The sequence below is a fragment of the Bos indicus x Bos taurus genome, chromosome 4 (genome assembly GCF_003369695.1).
Source record: "Bos indicus x Bos taurus breed Angus x Brahman F1 hybrid chromosome 4, Bos_hybrid_MaternalHap_v2.0, whole genome shotgun sequence".
NCBI lineage: Eukaryota > Metazoa > Chordata > Mammalia > Artiodactyla > Bovidae > Bos > Bos indicus x Bos taurus.
This window is the reverse complement of record NC_040079.1, coordinates 79,385,039-79,405,045: the sequence shown is the minus strand read 5'-3', so window position 1 is coordinate 79,405,045 and position 20,007 is coordinate 79,385,039. Positions and strand designations below refer to the sequence as shown.

At 36.7% G+C, this 20,007-nt stretch overlaps 1 protein-coding gene across 2 annotated transcripts in view; it reads right to left on the bottom strand.

The window, feature by feature from the left end:
• LOC113891586 (platelet glycoprotein 4-like) overlaps nt 1-20,007 on the bottom strand; it is a 40,986-nt gene that overhangs the window by 7,892 nt on the left and 13,087 nt on the right. For both annotated transcript variants that reach the window (XM_027539808.1, XM_027539809.1), the window contains 6 exons: nt 16,039-16,199; nt 12,949-13,096; nt 12,353-12,532; nt 8,170-8,261; nt 5,669-5,715; nt 931-1,000 (listed from right to left, as the gene is read on the bottom strand). In XM_027539808.1, the coding sequence (XP_027395609.1) occupies nt 931-1,000; nt 5,669-5,715; nt 8,170-8,261; nt 12,353-12,532; nt 12,949-13,096; nt 16,039-16,199 (698 nt within the window). The remainder of the gene's footprint in view (nt 1-930; nt 1,001-5,668; nt 5,716-8,169; nt 8,262-12,352; nt 12,533-12,948; nt 13,097-16,038; nt 16,200-20,007) is intronic.

Here is a 20,007-nt window from a genome sequence, read left to right as displayed (position 1 = left end):
CTCTTTGATTTCATCATAGATTTTTTTTTTTAGTAGCATGTTGTTTAGTCTCCATGTAATCATTTTTTCTCATTTCTCTTTTTTGTGGTTGATTTCTAGTTTAATGCCATTGTCGTCATAAAAGATGCTTAATTTCTAAGCATTTTAGAAATTGTTACATTTGTTTGGGCTTATTATATGTCCTAGTTTGTGGTCTACCCTTGAGAATGTTCCATGTGCACTTGAAACGAATTCACAGTAGTCTGGTTGTCTTAGGACGTAATGGTCTAAAAATATCAATTAAGTCTAATTGCTCTGTTGTGTCATTTAGTATCTCTGTTGCCTTACTAATTTTCTGTAAGAACAATCTGTTCCTTGATGTCTGTGAGGATGCTGTGAACACACTGAGAATGAGGCTGCTATGGTGGGGCCATGCCCTACCATCTTACTAGTTTAGCAAAAGAAAGAGAATGTCTTGCTTAGAAATGAAAAAGAAGAAAATGATTTGCATTATGCAAAATATTCTTCTACAACTTTCAATTTTTTAAAAAGCTTAATAACATTATGAATTCTATATTTATTGTTTTTTATACTTTACAATACTGTATTGGTTTTGCCATACATCAACATGAATCCGCCACGGGTGTACACGTGTTCCCAATCCTGAACCCCACTCCCACCTCCCTCTCCATACCATCCCTCTGGGTCATCCCAGTGCACCAGCCCCAAGCATCCTGTATCCTGCATTGAACCTGGACTGGCGATTCATTTCTTATATGATATTATACATGTTTCAATGTATTTATTTCTAATACATCAAGAAAAACTTCCTACAGAATGTATTTTATTTTTATCAAATACTATGATTATTAAGTATGAACTTCTGGGTCTGTCTTTTGTCACTAGGTGAAAGAATTCTGACTTACAGCACTATATCAGTGACTGTCTTACCTGCAAATGTCAGCAGAAAAGAATTGGAGTACCCGATTCTTCTCAATGAAAGGTGGAAATGTGGCTCCGTCTGTTTAGAAATCAAGCCAATGGCAAGGGATTAGGTGGAGTATGTGTCCTGGAAAAATCTAGAAATCTTGATTTCAGCTTGGTTAAGAGAAATATAATGCAAACTGTACATATAACATTGATATTCTCAAGTAGCCACATTTTAAAAATAAAGCAAGTATCAGGTATATTTTATCTCACCCACCATATCCAAAATATAATTTTAACTTGTAATCAACATAATAATTAACAAAACTCCAGATCTAATATTTACTTACAGCCTATCTCCATTTGTTCTGGCTGCTTAAGTGTGAATATGGCTAGTAGCTACCATGTTCAACAAGTCTATATACTATACATATTCACTGGTATCCATTCATATTAACTTTCCCTGCGCCTTAAAAATAAAGTTTAAAATGTGTACAATGGCAAAACCACTAGTTGTTAAAACTGTGATTGTGTTTATATTTTGAAATCCCTACCATATATGTAGAGTAACATTGTTCTTACCTTGAGGTTCATTTGGAACTCCTGTTTGGTAAATGTTCTTACTTTAAATAGTGATTCATTCATCTGCCCTAATAGCAGATTAATATTTTTAAGTCATTTATTGAATTCTCTCACTAAATAGAATTTCCTGAATATGGTTGGGAAAAGCACATATGAAACTAAAAAGGACATTTGTTGAGTTTATTGAATCTCTGCTATGGTTATGAGGGCTTCCCAGGTGGCTCAGTGGTAAAGAATCTGTCTGCCAACCAAGATATGTGGGTCTGATCCCTAGGTCAGGAAGACCCCGTGGAGGAAAGAAATGGTAACCCACTACAGTATTCTTGCCTGGGAAATCCCATGGACAGAGGAGCCTGGCAGGCTACAGTTCATAGGATTGCAAAGAGTTGGACACAACTTAACAAGTGAACACTATAGTTATAATCCATGGCATACAGTGGATATAAGAAGAAATAGCTAGATAATTCCTCCATTTACTCCACAAATGAATATCACCAAAATGAGCCACCACTGAATGTGTTTGTTCAAAACAGTAAAACCTATCCTTCAATTATGAATACATGCTTTTTTTTGGTAAATGCACTAACCTTGTAATCTTTATTGCATTACCCTTATACTCTTGTGATAAGTGAAATACAACAGATGATCACAGTGAATTAGATCATGATATTGAGAGCATGGAATATTGAAAATTAGCTTAAATTCCCAAGATTGTTCCTGAATGGGCATTGTCTATGACTGCCTTCCCAACACCTTAGTCATAAAAGAAAAGAATGCATTGAAAATCTTAAAAAAAAATCATATGAAATATCATTGAAGATTATCTCATAGAGACCAGCAATACAGTGGGTCATGGTCATAAGATAACTGATGTTAGCCAGGCTCTCTTTCTGTAATACAATAAAATGTAAATCAACATTATCAGTTTATATCTCTTTAAGTTTGTTGAAGAAGGTAGAGGAAGTACTTCAAAATCATGATTAAAACTCCTTAGAGCCTTTTCATTTCATTAGTCTCTTTTCCTAGTGCCGTAACCAAGAATCTCTTTCACAGGGTTTCATTAGAGACCCTGGCCTGTCTAATCAACCTTTGCTCCTAGTTTATTTTACTGCTATTTTCTTCTTTTAACTTTGTGCCTGATGCTCATGTATTTATGTTATTATCATTTATAAGTGGAGAAGGCAGTGGCACCCCACTCCAGTACTCTTGCCTGGAAAATCCCATGGGCAGAGGAGCCTGGTAGGCTGCAGTCCATGGGGTCACTAAGAGTCAGACACGACTGAGCGACTTCACTTTCACTTTTCACTTTCATGCATTGGAGAAGGAAATGGCAACCCACTCCAATGTTCTTGCCTGGAGAATCCCAGGGACAGAGGAGCCTGGTGGGCTGCTGTCTCTGGGGTCACACAGAGTCGGACACGACTGAAGTGATGCTGCAGCAGCAGCATTTATAAATCCTCTACCTGCTTTTAAAAAAAAATGTCTTTGTTTCTTAGTTTTGGACAAAAAATGTTTAATATTTTTCTTTTTTTTAATGTTTATTTTTTAATTTATTTAAAATTTTTTTATTATTATTATTTTTTTACTTTACAATATTGTATTGGATTTGCCATACATCAACATTCATCCACCACAGGTGTACATGTGTTCCCCATCTTGAACCCCCATCCCACCTCCCTCCCCATACCATCCCTCTGGGTCATCCCAGTGCACCAGCCCCAAGATTCCTGTATCCTGCATCGAACCTGGACTGGCGATTCATTTCTTATATGATATTATACATGTTTCAATGCCATTCTCCCATAAGGACCCTTTTACTATTTAGGAGAAGCACAGTATATTTCAACTTCCCAGGTGGCTCAGTGGTAAAGAATCTGCCTGCTATCCAGGAGACACAGGTTTGATCCCGGGGTCAGGAAGATCCCCTGGAGAAGGAAATGGCAACCCACTCCAGTATTCTAGCCTGGGAAATCCCATAAACAGAGGAACCTGGTAGGCTACAGTCCATGGGGTCACAAGAGAGTCAGATAGAACTTAGTGACTAAACAACAGTATATTTCTGTCTGTGTCTGAGGGTACAATATGAAGTTTATGCTTATGAAATTACTAAAGTTAGTGGTACTGGTACACTTGACAATTTATTGGCAGAAAGAACTACTTAGAAAGGAATTTCTTCATACACTTCATGACTCAAAGCGCAGTACAAAGCAAAGTTAACGGTTTTGCTGTTTTTCTCTACGGGTATTAAAAATTAAGTAAAGTAGAAAATTAAGTAAACACGCAAAACTCATCAGCACATTTGGAAAAGTAAACATTCCGCATGTTTGCCTTTTATTCCCTACCTTTTATCTAACTGTGTATTTAACTTGTTTCATCTTTATTATATTACTTTCCTATAAAGTATTGCCTAACTGACTTTATAAACATTATACTGTTCTTTGGGGCTTCCCTAATAGCTCAGTTGGTAAAGAATCCGCCTGCAATGCAGGAGACCCTGGTCCGATTCTTGGGTTGGGAAGATCCCTCAGAGAAGGGATAGACTACCCACTGCAGTAGTTTTGGGCTTCCCTGGTGACAGCTGGCAAAGAATGTGCCTGCAATATGGGAGACCTGGGTTCAATCCCTGGGTTGGGAAGATCTGCTGGAGAAGGGAACAGCTACCCATTTCAGTATTCTGGCCTGGAGAATTCCATAGACTGTATAGTCAGTCTATGGGGTCACAAAGAGTCAGATGTGACTGAGTGACTATTACTTTCTGCTTCTTAGCAACTGAAAGCTCACTTCATGGCATTTGATTCACATAGCTTTTTATAATTGTACTTCTTCAACTAGTAGGCATATATTTGCTTTACTTTAAGGAGAGTAATAAACTGGATCTAACCATACTCTTGGAGAAGGCAATGGCACCCCACTCCAGTACTCTTGCCTGGAAAATCCCATGGACAGAGGAGCCTGGTAGGCTGCAGTCCATGGGGTCGCTGAGGGTCAGACACAACTGAGCAACTTCACTTTCACTTTTCACTTTCATGCACTGGAGAAGGAAATGGCAACCCACTCCAGTGTTCTTGCCTGGAGAATCCCAGGGGCGGGGGAGCCTGGTGGGCTGCCGTCTATGGGGTCGCACAGAGTCAGACACGACTGAAGCGACTTAGCAGCAGCAGCAGCAACCATACTCGAAATCTAAGTACATAGTACTTTTTCCTAACTCTAATTCAGAATGTTCATTTTTGCATACATTTCTCATGGTTAGGGTACAGGTTGATGGGCGTGAGTCTGAGTGAACTCCAGGAGCTGGTGATGGACAGGGAGGCCTGGCGTGCTGTGATTCATGGGGTTGCAAAGAGTCAGACACGACTGAGTGACTGAACTGAACTGAAGTGACTGAACCTTATTTCTGTTGCTGCTGTTCTTTTCTCTCTCTTTCTGACCACCTTATTCAAAATAGAGTTCTGCTTGAAAGTTCACTGATTCTACTTCAGCTTGAAGTCTTTGGAGGCATAACTTTCCTTTTATAATTATGTTAATATTTTAATTCTTTCAATTTTAAATGATTATCTATACAGTATTTACAGGTATAAATCACTATATTACAGATATAATGTAAATACTACACAGTATAGTAGTATACACCTATAAAGGTGTAATCGCTACTCTAAACTTCTCTAATGTTTTACCTCTGTGGTCAGGAAGGAGTTCATTACATGTATACAAAGAAAACATTTCCCCAGAATACAGTAAAGGCTCATCCTTGATGGCTAATTTTGAGAAATTTCATCCCATTACACGTACATTTACTAAGCCTACATAAAAATACAGAGACTCTGAATTACGTTGTAGGGATACAGAGATATGTAAATACATACCATCAACTCCCAGAACATTGTAGATATGGAAGTGGATTTTGGGGGGAAAGCGGTTGGTTTCACTGTGATTATTACCACAAACCATATGCTCTTTGGGGCTTCCCTGGTGGCTCATACGGTAAAGAATCTACCTGCGATGTAGGCGACCTGGATTCAATCCCTGGGTCAGGGATATCACCTGTAGAAGGCAATGGTTACCCATTCCAGTATTCTTGCCTGGAGAATTCTTTGGACAGAGGTTGCAGTCCATGGGGTTGCAAAGAGTTGGACTGGACTGAGTGACTAATACTTTCTTTTTCACTTGCATATCCTCTTACCTGTACCATTAATCATGCCACAATAACTTGGCCAATAGGAGAGATGCCTTAGGAATAAAAAGAAAAAACGAAAAGGATCATTTGAAGAGCACGTTTCTCACATTACTTTTTCTATTACGATTCAGTAAGTCTGCTAAAATAATAACTATTGATTAGCCTAGATGTGACAAATGCTAAAGTTTAAGAAATGTTTTAAGCCATTTGGCCTGTGTTTTGCTTGAAGTCTGCATCTTGTTGAGATAAAGGAAAATACAATTACGTAAAGTTTAAAAATAAAATAAAATTAAAAAAAAAAAAAGGAAGTGCCTGAAACCATTAAGTGACCAGATTATAAACAAAAACTGCCAAATGTTATTAATTAGAAACCACATGGACAGAAACAGTTCTGCAAAAAGAAAATTGAGAAATATTTGTCCAAAATTTTGACCTTTTAGGAGAAAGTTCCCCACCTAGGGAGAAATGGATTATTTGATAGTATGTTTTATTCACACTGAATAGGATGAAGATATTAAATGGTTAACTGATATAAACTCAGTATGAAGGATAAGAAGGGAGTGTGGAGGAGGAAAGAAAGAGAAGCAGATGTTGGATCAATAAAGATTAGAAACACAGATAAGCAATTTATACTTTCCACTTCTTTTAACTCTTATGTGAACTGGCATTTAAATAGGGCAAAGTTTATTAATTCATACTATGGTACCTACATAAATTATATATATTTATATATAATTATATATAAAATTATATATATTATATATATAAATATATATATATATTTATCGGAGAAGGCAATGGCACCCCACTCCAGTACTCTTGCCTGGAAAATCCCATGGACGGAGGAGCCTGGTAGGCTGCAGTCCATGGGGTCGCTGAGGGTCAGACACGACTGAGCGATTTCACTTTCACTTTTCACTTTCATGCATTGGAGAAGGAAATGGCAACCCACTCCAGTGTTCTTGCCTGAAGAATCCCAGGGGCGGGGGAGCCTGGTGGGCTGCCGTCTGTGGGGTCACACAGAGTCGGACACGACTGAAGTGACTTAGCAGCAGCAGCATATATATTTATATATGGAAACAATGAAAACAATAGTGGTGATAGTTTCTCTGCATACTCAGACACTTTTTGGTGATAGAAAATGAGTTGTTCACACTCCTAACATGTCATCCAGTAAGATGTCAAGGCAAGTTGTTGCTTCTTTTTTTAAACAGAATAAGCTGCACAGTCTGCCATGTTTAGTCTTGCCATGGTCAGTTAAATTAACCTTGCCCTAATCTCAAGCTCTTGTGAAATTCTTACTCCAATTAGGAGCACTTAGTAATTCTCCTCAAAACCTCTCTAAAATATTGAAATGGAAGCAATGCTCACTTTCCTCCGTATACAGACACTGATGTGATTCCCCTAAAATGAGCATTTAGAAGTGGTTTTTTTTTATTCCCTCCATTAGACTTTTCTATTTAAAAAAAATATGTGATTATGGTCTCTGTAGAAGAAAAAGGATTACATGAGTATTTAACTGTTTTAGATAAGAACTTAGTGTCACATAATGATTAATCTATAAAAATATTTCATCTGTTTTGATTTCGATTACTTTATTCTTTGTCAGGAAATCACTGATCTAAAACTCATTTTAACTTTGAAGAGAAAATTATGTCTCCCTTGATATTTATTGAGGTTCTTCCTATTTTAGACATATGATGAATTAGGTGTACTACAGATAAATAGGCAGGAGTTAGGGGAAAGTAGGAAATCATGGCCGTATGAACATATCTCATTCTACTACTGCTTCACAGGAGTGTGTGCTTTTAATTTTTCAAGTTTAATATGTCAGTTTTAGAACAGGAAATAATAATTCCGTTTTGTGTTGATAAATATTTTTAAAAGCTGAGTTATCAATAAAATCATTTCAAGAAAATTTTGAAAGGGAAAATCATGAAAGCATTGGCATGGATTCATTAAGCTGCCGTATTTACAGACATACTTTGTCATATCCTGGGAATGAGCAGTTTTTATATTTCATGCTCAGTAAAAAAAATAAAACATCAGTAAGATATACTGGATGCTAAAATAATGAGTTGACATATTGATTTTCTTCCTTTTCATTTGCAGTTATGTAATTTTAGGGTGTATGATAATACCAGTTATGCAGCAGAGACGGAAGTAGTCCCTTTAGATTTCTTTATGTAAGGAAACTTGTTTATCAAGATCAATCCTCCAGTGGGGCTGATGCTCAGCAGCTATGTACTAGTGTGATCAGCTGTCACAACTAAAGGGTTAATGCCTGATAGACCAGGAGTTTCTAGGGCTGAGATACAGGCAGCTCTGTTCCATAGGTTGGTGCCTGTGCCTTACCAGTTGGTAAATAAGTTTCTTGTCTGCCTTAGAGTATCCTGCTCTGTCTGTGTCTCTCTCTCTCTCTCTCTCTCTCTCTCTCTCTCTCTCTCTCTCTCTCTCTCTCTCACACACACACACACACACACACACAACTTTGCTTGAATACTTACTTTTTGCCTTTATATGTGTCAATTCTGGCAACTTTGCTTATGTCATCTTTTCCATTGAAAACTTTATAAACTCCATCTGCAGTGTTGTTGTACTGAAGAGATCCATACAAGAAAAAATTATTTCTAAAACAAGCCATGCTTTCCAAATTATAAAATATGTAATTAACTCACTTTTGCATTTCTCAGACACTGGTTGTTCACAACTATTTTATGTGATTTGAAATATATAAGCAAATAAATTTTTACAATTACTGATTTTTAGTATTTTTATAAAAACAAGATATAAAAGGTGCCTAGAAACAAGTACTAGATGCTGAGACAAAGGAAGAAAACATATCGGAAGCTGACATGATCCAACTGCACCATTCTTTCTTGTAATTAAGCCAGAAAGGCCATTTTGATCACTAGTCCTGTTATATTGAGGTGAGGGGATAGGGAACAAATCCTATGAGACCATGCCATATTTCTAGAAATTTTCTCTATGTTATGATCTTTATTTTTTTTTAATTTTATTTTATTTTTAAACTTTACATAATTGTATTAGTTTTGCCAAATATCAAAATGAATCCGCCACAGGTATACATGTGTTCCCCATCCTGAACCCTCCTCCATCCTCCCTCCCCATACCATCCCTCTGGGTCGTCCCAGTGACCTTTAAGAGTGGTTACTAAAGATTAGATGGGCTTCCCAGGTAGCACTAGTGGTAAAGAACCTGCCTGCCAATGCAGGAGATGTAAAGAGAGGTGGGTTTGATCCCTGGGTCAGGAAGATCTCCTGGAGAAAGGAATGGCAACCCACTCCAGTATTCTTGTCTGGAGAATCCCGTGGACAGAGGAGCCTGGTTGGCTACAGTCCATAGTCAAACATGACAGAAGTGACTTAGCATGCATGCAAGCACACAAAGATAAAATTGTTGTTGTTCAGCCACCCAATTGTGTCCAAACCTTTGTGACCCCATGGACTGCAGCATGCCAAGCCTCCTTGTCCCTCACTCATCTCCCGAAGTTTGCCCAAGTTCATGTCCATTGCATTGGTGATGCCATCCAGCCATCTCATCCTCTGCTGCCCTCTTCTCCTTCTGCCCTCAACTGTTCCCAGCATCAGGGACTTTTCCAATGAGTCAGCTGTTTGCATCAGATGACCAAAATATTGGAGTTTCAGCTTCAGTGCCCATCCTTCTAAAGAGTATTCAGGGTTGATTTCCCTTAAGATTCACTGGTTTGATCTCTTTGCTGTTCAATGGACTTTCAGGAATCTTCTCCAGCACCACAGTTCAAAGGCATCAATTCTTTGGTGTTCTTTTTCATCAATTCTTTGGCCTTCTTTACAATCCAGCTCTCACAACTGTACATGACTACTGGGAAGATCATAGCCTTGACTATACAGACCTTTGTCACCAGAGTAATGTCTCTGCTTTTCAACACAGTCTGTCTTTGTCATAGCGTTCCTGCCAAGAAGCAGTCACCTTCTGGTTTCATGGCTGCAGTCACTGTCTGCATTGATTTTAGAGTCCAAGAAGAGGAAATCTGTCACCACTTCCACTTTTCCCCCTTCTGTTGCCAGGGAGGAATGGGGCTGGATGTCATGATCTTAGTTTTTTTTTTAATATTTAGTTTTAAGCCGGCTCTTTCACTCTTTCACCCTCATCAAAAGGATCTTAGTTCCTATTCGCTTTCTGCCATTTAGAGTGGTATCATCCATATATCTGAGGTTGTTGATGTTTCTCCGTCTTATCTTGATTCCAGCTTGTGGAATCCAGCCTGGCATTTCTCATGATGTGCTCAGTGTATAGGTTAAACAAACAGGGTAACAGCAGACAGCCCCATCATATTCCTTTTTCAATCTTGAACCAATCAGTTGTTCTATACAGAGTTTTAACTGTTGCTTCTTGACCCCTATTCAGGTTTCTCAGGACAGGTAAGATTGTCTAGTATTGCCATCTGTTTAAGAATTTTCCACAGTTTATTGTGATCCATACAGTCAAAGGCTATAGCACAGTCAGTGAAGCAGAAGAAGAAGTTTTTCTGGAATTCCCTGGCTTTCTCTAGGTTCCAGTGAATGTTGGCAATTTGATCTCTGGTTCCCTTCCTTTTCTAAACCTAACTTGGACATCTGGAAGTTCTTGGTTCACATAATGCTGAAGCCTAGCATGCAAGATTTTAAACATGGGAGATGAGTGCAATAGTCTGATAGTTAGCATGTTCTTTAGCTAGCTCCTTTTTGGGAATTGGGATAAGGATTGACCTTTTCCAACCCTTTGGCCACTGCTAGGCCTTCCAGATTTGCTGACATATTGAATGCAACAATGTCAGACTTTATTTTTTGGGGCTCCAGAATCACTGAAGATGGTGACTGCAGCCATGAAATTAAAAGACATTTACTCTTTGGAAGGAAAGTTATGACCAACCTAGATAGCATATTCAAAAGCAGAGACATTACTTTGCCAACAAAGGTTCGTCTAGTCAAGGCTATGGTTTTTCCTGTGGTCCTGTATGGATGTGAGAGTTGGACTGTGAAGAAGGCTGAGCACTGAAGAATTGATGCTTAATTGATGCTTTTGAACTGTGGTGTTGGAGAAAACTCTTGAGAGTCACTTCGACTGCAAGGAGATCCAACCAGTCCATTCTGAAGGAGATCAGCCCTGGGATTTCTTTGGAGGAAATGATGCTGAAGCTGAAACTCCAGTACTTTGGCCACCTCATGCGAAGAGTTGACTCATTGGAAAAGACCCTGATGCTGGGAGGGATTGGGGGCAAGAGGAGAAGGGGACGACAGAGGATGAGATGGCTGGATGGCATCACTGACTCGATGGACGTGAGTCTGAGTGAACTCTGGGAGTTGGTGATGGACAGGGAGGCCTGGCGTGCTGCGATTCATGGGGTTGCGAAGAGTGGGACACGACTGAGCGACTGAACTGAACTGAATTGAACTGAATGCAACACCTTGATGGCATAATCTTTTAGGGTTTTGAATAGTTCTGCTAGCATCCATCACATCCACTAGCTTTATTAACAGCAGTGCTTCCTAAGGCCCACTTGACTTAAAGATTGGATACACAGGATTAAAAACAGGATTAGCCAAGGAAAGAATTAAAAATATTTGAGTTAAATATTAGTAACGAATTTATTATCTCTTAGTGCTTTCTTAATTGATATATAACCTTGCATTTCTAAAAACTGTAGTAAAATAGCAACAATGAACTGGAGACTATAACTATTTTGTATAGTGACAAGCGCCATCATAGTCAAAATTTCAATTCAGTAGTCAGATTAGCCTATTTATAACTCAAAACATTAAGGAACAACAAGTTCATCACCAAATTCACATTTTTTCTTAATTTCCATACTGTCATTTCATCACTTTAGTAGATTACTAATCAGCTGTTAATAATTCTATGAAAATATGACATTGCTGATATATCAGGCTCACTGTGCTCAATTTTGGCTAAGTTTTAAATATTCATTTAAACAAATTTATAAGAAGTCTAGAGGAGGAAGAATGACATGATGAATATATTCAACAGAAATAAATAAAAATGTGGCATTACACTTGATTTTTTTAAGATGGGAAGTCAAAACTGAAAGATTGCTCAAAGCCTTAGCAGCTTGCAATCTAATTTTAGACAGCTGCATATTTAATGGAGTAGAAACTTGATTAGATGTAGGTTTCTTAATTTTAAATTTAGTTGTTAAAAATTAATTTGTTTCATGCAGATAAGTTAATTTTCCCAACTGCTGCTGCTGCTAAGTGGCTTCAGTCTTGTCCGACTCTGTGCGACCCCATAGACGGCAGCCCACCAGCCTCCCCCGTCCCTGGAATTCTCCAGGCAAGAACACTGGAGTGGGTTGCCATTTCTTTCTCCAATGCAGGAAAGTGAAAAGTGAAAGGGAAGTCCTCGGTCGTGTCCGACTCTTCGTGACCCCATGGACTGCAGCCCTCCAGTCTCCTCTGTCCATGGTATTTTCCAGGCAAGAGTGCTGGAGTGGGGTGCCATTGCCTTCTCCGAATTTTCCCAACTAGGAAAGCTAAATCCATGTGAATAGAGATTTTAAAAACTTACAGTTATGTATTCCCAGATCATAAATAGAATTAATATACTAAATGATAAAATTATGGATTGCCAATGCCATTATATTCATACAGTTAGAGTCTAGCAATATCGATGTTCATATTTGTTACTCACAGGATAAAACACACCAACTGTGGTAGGAATAGAGTATGGAACCGAACTCAAGAATGGATCCTTATAGCCCCACAATAGTTCTTTCAGAGTTCTTTTTTGAAACATAAAAGAGTTTGAGTTTTTGATAAATACATTGAGTATTATCTGAACAAATGTGCTTGGATAGAGGTGGGGTGTAGCCTATAAAAAAAAAAAAAAGCACTGTGTAAGACACCAGTTGCAGTATTGATTTTTTACAAGAAATGGATAAATAGTACATCTAAGTTTAATAAAACTTTTAATTGTATCTCTAAAATTACTGCCAAATCTTTGCAAGATTAAAAGTGTAATGTTTCTTCTATTACCTTTCTGTCTTGGTGTGAGCCACAGGAAGAAGACTTTCAGTTAAATCCTACTTTTTTAAATGATACACTTTAAATGGTCTTCTCAATTCAGTTGATTATTCTATGATCTTGTCATATTTCCAAATGATTGTAATTCAGAATGTCATGAGAATACATTTTCATCAAAATTACACATGATATCTGATAGTTCTAATCATGAAATTAAAGAGGATTCTAAAGTATTACACAGTCCATAATTTTGTGTTTACTTACTGCTACAGCCAGGTTGAGAACAGTGAATGTGTCATTCTCTGTTCCAACTGATAGCGAGGGTTCAAAGATGGCGCCTTTGGGCCGTTGGAAAGAGACTGTGTGGGTCTTAGAGTCTTGGCTTATTATATCCTTAGCTAGATAACGGACTCTGAAAAACAGAAGTGAAAAGAAAATTCAGAAAAAAACATTGTCACAAATGCATTCACTCATGCAGTAAATAATTTTTTTGAGTATATAGATGGTCAGAAATTAGGCTAAACAAGTAAGTTAAAAAGATATACATGCCAAATGCTGAGTCTTGCAAATTAGTCAAGGTCGGGGAGAGGTGTCTTAGTTGTGTATAGCAGGGAAGAAAGAATGTGTGTCATTATAGGAGTTTACATAGATTCTTGGGAAAACACAGAACAGGTACACACCCAGGCTAGGCATGGTTATGCTGAGGATAATGGCCAGGATACAATTCCACATAAGTAGGCTGAGGGACAAATAGAAGTGTAGTTAAGCAAAATAGTGTTGAAAATAGCATGTATAAGAAGAACATGGTGTAATTTTGCATATGCAGAGGTTTCAATATATTTGGTTTACAGAGTCAGAGTAAGGAGAGTGGTGGAAATAAAATTACTAAAGTAAACAAGATCTCAAACATAAAAGGTTGTACCCCATACTAGAATGTTTAGTTTTTTATCCTGAGGTTCAGGAGGAGACAGTAGAGAAGTTGAAGGAAGGGACAGTAAGAGCACGTTTCCTTATTAGATAGTCTGTTTATAGTGAACAGACTTTCCTGCACTGACTTTTCATAATTTCCAGCATTTTAATGAAAATTAAAGATACCTAATGGAATATAATTTCCACTTTACAGGTCAATTTCCCTCCATCCCTTCCTCATATATCGTATACTTATTAGTTCTGAGCTCCTGGCTCTAACATTTCTAGGCAAAGTACCAACCACTTTTTTAGGAATGTGGTGAAGGGTTGTTATTATGGAAACAAAATCTTTTGCAATTACAAGATATTTACTGAGATGAAATAAGGTATACATTGCACTATCCTATATTTGATTGTCTATTATTTGAGGTTAAAATAGGTATCTATTATTATCTAAGATAAAGACTGAAAAAAAATCATGGGACTGAAATGTTTAAAATATAACAAATTAAAAAATCACACATTTCAATCAGGTATAATAAAAATGTGAAATTCATGTAGGGTAGGTATTATGAGTGTTTTTTATCCCCAACCACAGTGCCTGGTACTTGGTAAGTTTTCAACAAAAACTTTTTGAACAAATAATTAATGTTTCACATTATCTCAAAAAAGAATTCCGAAAAGATAGAAATATATTTTACTGTTAATATACTTTCTTCAAGGTTTTATCATTTACTTTCTCTGAGTCCTATAGACATGCAAAGAATATAAAAATCTGAAACAGCATCCAGGACAATCTATTATCAGTCAATTACTGTTTTCTCTTAGAAAGATGTATTTTAAATTTAGATTATCTATTATTAACATTTAAAATTAAAATGCTCTAATTTTCAGGAATATTTATGTTTATAATAATTGAGATGATAGTAAAACAACTGTGAGCAAATTCTAGTTTTACTTAGTTGTACTTACAACACTGCACCAGGATATGGCACTCACCAAGAGAAAAATCCTTATACTGAGGCCTGTGTTTAGAATGTACTTTTAGAAAGAGAACATAATCACTCAATTTTTGGTTTAAAAATTAGAATACAGGGAATTCCCTGAAAGTCCTTTGGTTAGCACTTAGCAATTCTACTTCAGGGAAGCACAGGTTTGATCCCTAGTCAGGGAACTAAAGTCCTAATTCTTGGCTAAGTTTAGTCTCCTTTCTTACTTTCATAGTTAGAAAAGTCAGTCTTGTAATTTATATAGGAGAAAATGTATACAAAAATCTTAGAGTTACCAGTTCCTAAGTCTGTGTGAACATGGTAAATCAGTTCACAGTTCCTAGAATGAGTTTTTTAAATTTACAAGATGAAACTTTCTGGCAAATTATTTCCCATTAGTGCTGATACCTAAGGTTCTTTTCAAAAATGTGTTAAACTGTTAAGGCATGCAAAAAAAAAAGGTACAGCTTATTCAGTCTCAGTACTGGACAAAACAAAACTACTAACAGAATAAAAGTACCCTTAAGACCTGGAAAATAGTTTGAATAGAAATCTTTAGCAAGTATTGTAGTTATGTAAAATCAGTTTAATGCTGTGATTCTCAAATTTGAGTATGTATTGAAATCCCCCGAATATTTATCAAACTCATTACTAGGCTCAAAACCAAGTATATCTGATACATTTGATCTAAGGTGAGGCCTGAGAATTTGCATTTCTACCTAGTTCCCAGATGATGTTGATGTTGCTGGTCCAGAAACCACATTTTGAGAACCACTCATATAACCTACATTTTAAGTTTTAGGATTATAAAATACTCTAGTTTTAAAATTTTTGATAGATTTTTAAAATTTAGCTTGCATATTTTACAGCTGTTTTTAAAATTTTATATTTTACTTTATTTTTTAATTTTTATTTTATATAGGAGTATAATTGATTAACAATGTTGTACTAGTTTCAGTTTTACAGCAGTGATTCAGTTATATATGTACATACACAAACATATAATATATACACGTCTATACGTATTTTCTTTTTTCAAATTCCTTCCCCATGTAGGTTATTACATAATACTGAGCCGAGTTACCAGTGCCATATGGTAGGTCCTTGTTTGTTATCTATTTTAGATATAGCAGTGTGGATAGTTTGGGAGTTTGGAATTGACATGCAGACGCTGCTAGAGTTGAGAACAAATGTCACAAGGGTAAAACACTGTAACTTCTTAAATATAGATCTGTAAATTGATGCTGGTAAATTCATAATAAAATCTGTATTTCTTATACTCATTAAATCCTTAGATTAGGGTTTTATTAATACATAGGCAGAAACAAATATTTCAGTGTATGTTAATGGCAAGAAAGTAATAAATACAGTTCAGTACAGTGACATTTATCAAGTGGAAGCTTTTTCAGAAATACATGTATTCAAGGAAAGAGTGCCACGTATTTGGGGGACTCACCTGTACGTGTAAGGACCTCTTTGCTTAACTTTAATTTTGCTGCTATTGACTGCCACTTCCTCTGGATTCTGCACATCAAATATCCAAAATTGTCTGTAAACGTTAGCACCTGCTTTAACCCAATTTTTAAAAGCAATTGTACCTTCTTCAAGGACCGATTCCTGTGAAAAAGAAAACAAGTTTGGGTTACTTCTTTGTAGTCAATAAGGGCACTAGTGGGAGTTGCAAACCTTCATCAGTCAATGAAAGGACTAGGCTCAAGTACTTGCATATGAGAACTTCTGCAACCTACCACATGAAGCAGAAATGTTTTCAACACATGATGGTTGGCAGTCTCTTTTAGTTGATCTTTTACAAAGAGAATCCGTGTGTAATATTGTACACATGTCTGGTGATTGTAAGGCCAACCACTGGCAAGGTTTAGAGTGATCTTATTTCAATACGGCAATAGTTTGTAACAATTTATTAAGCGAATTTTATTAAACCTTTTCCAAAAGGTTCTTACCAGGTTGAACATTAGCTTTTCTACCCTCAGCAAGTTGAACTGAGGAGGCAAAACAGAACTGAGAGAAAAATCTAGTAAAAACTGGAAGTATTTTCATTTTTCATGCTGGAGCTCCTACAGCGAGTGAGACTCTCTTATGTTTTACAACCAGTTTTCCTTGAAAAATGCTCAATTGTATCTTGATGTCTCATTTCTATAGTAAGCCCAAAATAAAGACAAAATTATGTATAGAAAAAGTATTATGGCTTGTTTAAATGTAAAGGTGTTGTGAGGATGTTGAAGCTGAAATTAGTCCTAAAGAAGAATTAGATGTTAATTCCCATTTCAAGGAAGCACACAGACATATACATTATTATTTTCACATTGTAAGAATCTTAAAGACTAATAACAATTGTTTATCATGTACCCCCAAGGCACATATCTTATTAAATGTTCTTAATTAAAGGAACTTCTAAGTATTTACAGAATTGAAAAGGAATTGTGGTAGAATATACCTGGTGGGACAGAAAATATATTCATTCTAATGCTTATACATTGAATATCAAAACACAGTATAAGCATATCATGTTTTTCTTCTAAATGCTATGAATCATTTTTCCTTAATAGTTCATTTGTAGATTTTTTTTTCAACTGGAAAGTGGAAATAAAAAACTGAAATGAATGCATTGAATTATCAGATGTTAGAGTTAGGGTCACCTAATCTCATCCATTTTTTTAGGGTTCTATAGAAAACAGATGTCTGATTCAATGCTGTATGACAATTTACTAGTAGATAATGGAGAATGTAAAGAATGGAGGGAAACAATAGAATGGAAAATGCTAGAGATCTCTTCAAGAAAATGAGAGATACCAAGGGAACATTTCATGCAATGATGGCCACAATAAAGGACAGAAATGGTATGGATCTAACAGACTGAAAATATTAACAAGAAGTGGCAAGAATACACAGAAAAACTATACAATAAAGATCTTAATGACCCAGATAACCACAACGGTTATCTAGAGCCAGACATCCTGGAGTGCTAAGTCAAGTGGGCCTTAGGAAGCATCACTATGAATAAAAGCCCGTGGAGGTACTCAATATGCCAGCAAATTTGAAAAGCTTAGCAGTGGCCACAGAACAGAAAAAGGTACATTTTCATTCCAATCCCAAAGAAAGGCAATGCCAAAAAATGTTCAAACTATGCACAGTTGCACACATCTCACATGCTAGCAAAATAATGCTCTAAATTCTCCAAGCTAGGCTTCAACAGTACATGAACCGAGAATTTCCAGATGTTCAAGCTGGATTTAGGAAAGGCATATGCACCAGAGATCAAATTGCCAACATCTGTTGGATCATAGACAAAGCAGAGAGTTCCAGAAAAACATCTACTTTATTGACTATGCCAAAGCCTTTGACTGTGTGGATCACAACAAACTGTGGAAAATCCCTAAAGAGATGAGAATACAAGACCACCTTCTGTGCCTCCTGAGAAATCTGTGTGCATGTTAAGAAGCAACAGTTAGAACTGGACATGGAACAACAGAATGGTTCCAAATTGAGAAAGGAAAGGAGTACATCAAGACTGTATAGTGTCATCCTGCTTATATAACTTCTATGCAGAGTACATCATGTGAAGTGCTAGGCTGGATGAAGCACAAGCTGGAATTAAGATTCCCAGGAGAAATATCAATAATCTCAGATATGCAGGAGACACTGACCCTTATCGCGGAAAGTAAAGAGGAATTAAAGAGCCTCTTGATGAAAGTGAAAGAGGAGAGTAAAAAAGCTGGCTTAAAATTCAACATTCAAAAAAAAAAAAATTCAACATTCAAGAAACTAAGATCAGGGCATCTGGTCCCATCACTTCATGGCAAATCGATGGGAAACAGTGAGAGACTTTATTTTCTTGGGCTCCAAAATCACTTCAAATGTTGACTGCAGCCATGAAATTAAACAATGCTTGCTCCTTGGAAGAAAAGCTATGACAAACATAGACAGCACGTTAAGAAGCAAAGACATCACTTTGGCAACAAAAGTCCGTCTAGTCAAAGCTATGGTTTTTCCAATAGTCATATATGGATGTGAGAGTTGGACCATAAAGAAGTTTGAATGCTTTTATAAAGAATTGATGCTTTTGAACTGTGGTGTTGGAGAAGATTCTTGAGAGTCACTTGGACCTCAAGGACATCAAATCAGTCAATCCTAAAGGAAATCAACCCTGAATATTCATTGGAAGGACTGATGCTGAAGCTCCAATACTTTCACCATTGATGCGAAGAACTGACTCCTTGGAAAAGACCCTGACGCTGGGAAAGATTGAAGGCATGAGGAGAAGGGGACGACAGAGGACGAGATGGTTGGAGGGCATCACTGCCTCAATGGACATGAGTCTGAGCAAGCTCCGGGAGTTGGTGATGAACAGGGAAGCCTGGAGTGCTGCAGTCAATGAGGTCCCAAAGAGTCAGACACGACTGAGCGACTGAACTAGATGGAGAATCAGATCTTTCACTCCAGTGTCGTGTTGTTTACACCAGTAAACTTTGACTACTATTATTATACAAATTCTGTCCACCCTTTAGAGGGGAGACCTCTAGTCTTATTTACTTTCTTAGATTGCTTTAACTACTTTGTTCTTAGCATTCCTGTACAAACCAATTATGTGGCAATAACTCGTAAAATTATAACAATTCTTTTCTTGCTGTTTTATCATTTTTATGTTTATTCTTGAGGGAAATTAAAGCTTCTTAAAAAGCAGAAATATACTGAAAATACTTTTCATCTCCTCTCCTCAGTACCAAAATCAACTGTTTGCAATCAGTTGCAAGCAGTCTCTGTGTTCATAAAATTTTCTTATATGTGTATGTATTATGAACATGTATGTGTGTGCATGCTGAGAGAAAGAAATCTTTAATTCCTTTCTTTGTGTTCTATAGTTAATATCATAGGGAAATTTAAAAAATTATGTAAAATTACTTTTGTTATACAATAATCTCTAAACATTTATCAAACGATGTGAACAATGTCAAGGTAATGAATTATCCTTCATAAAAACTGGCAAAACTTTGTCCTTTTTCTAAAGTCCTTTGGCAGTTTCTGCTTTCCACTTTCATGGCAACTCATACCATTGACTTTTAGTTTATCTAGCAAGATTGTATAAGCCTGCTGTCTCCACGTAAATTTGCTAGGAATCATAGTCTAAAATATTGTTAGAAAAAAGTTTCTACCATGCAGTCCTTAAAAAGTTGCTTAGAAATAAAGTAATATATATATATATATATTTATATATAAATTAGTCTATTGTTTTAGGCCATTTCAAATGCTAGAGTCAGGCTGTTGTCTTTTAGAATTAAAAGGTATCATAGTCCCAGATCTATACTTTAAAAGTTAGGTAACATCATGAGATGATATTCTGATCTGTTAAAATTAGGCACTTTAATTCTACTTCCTTTGTTTTTAAATGGTGTTTGTATGCAGATTA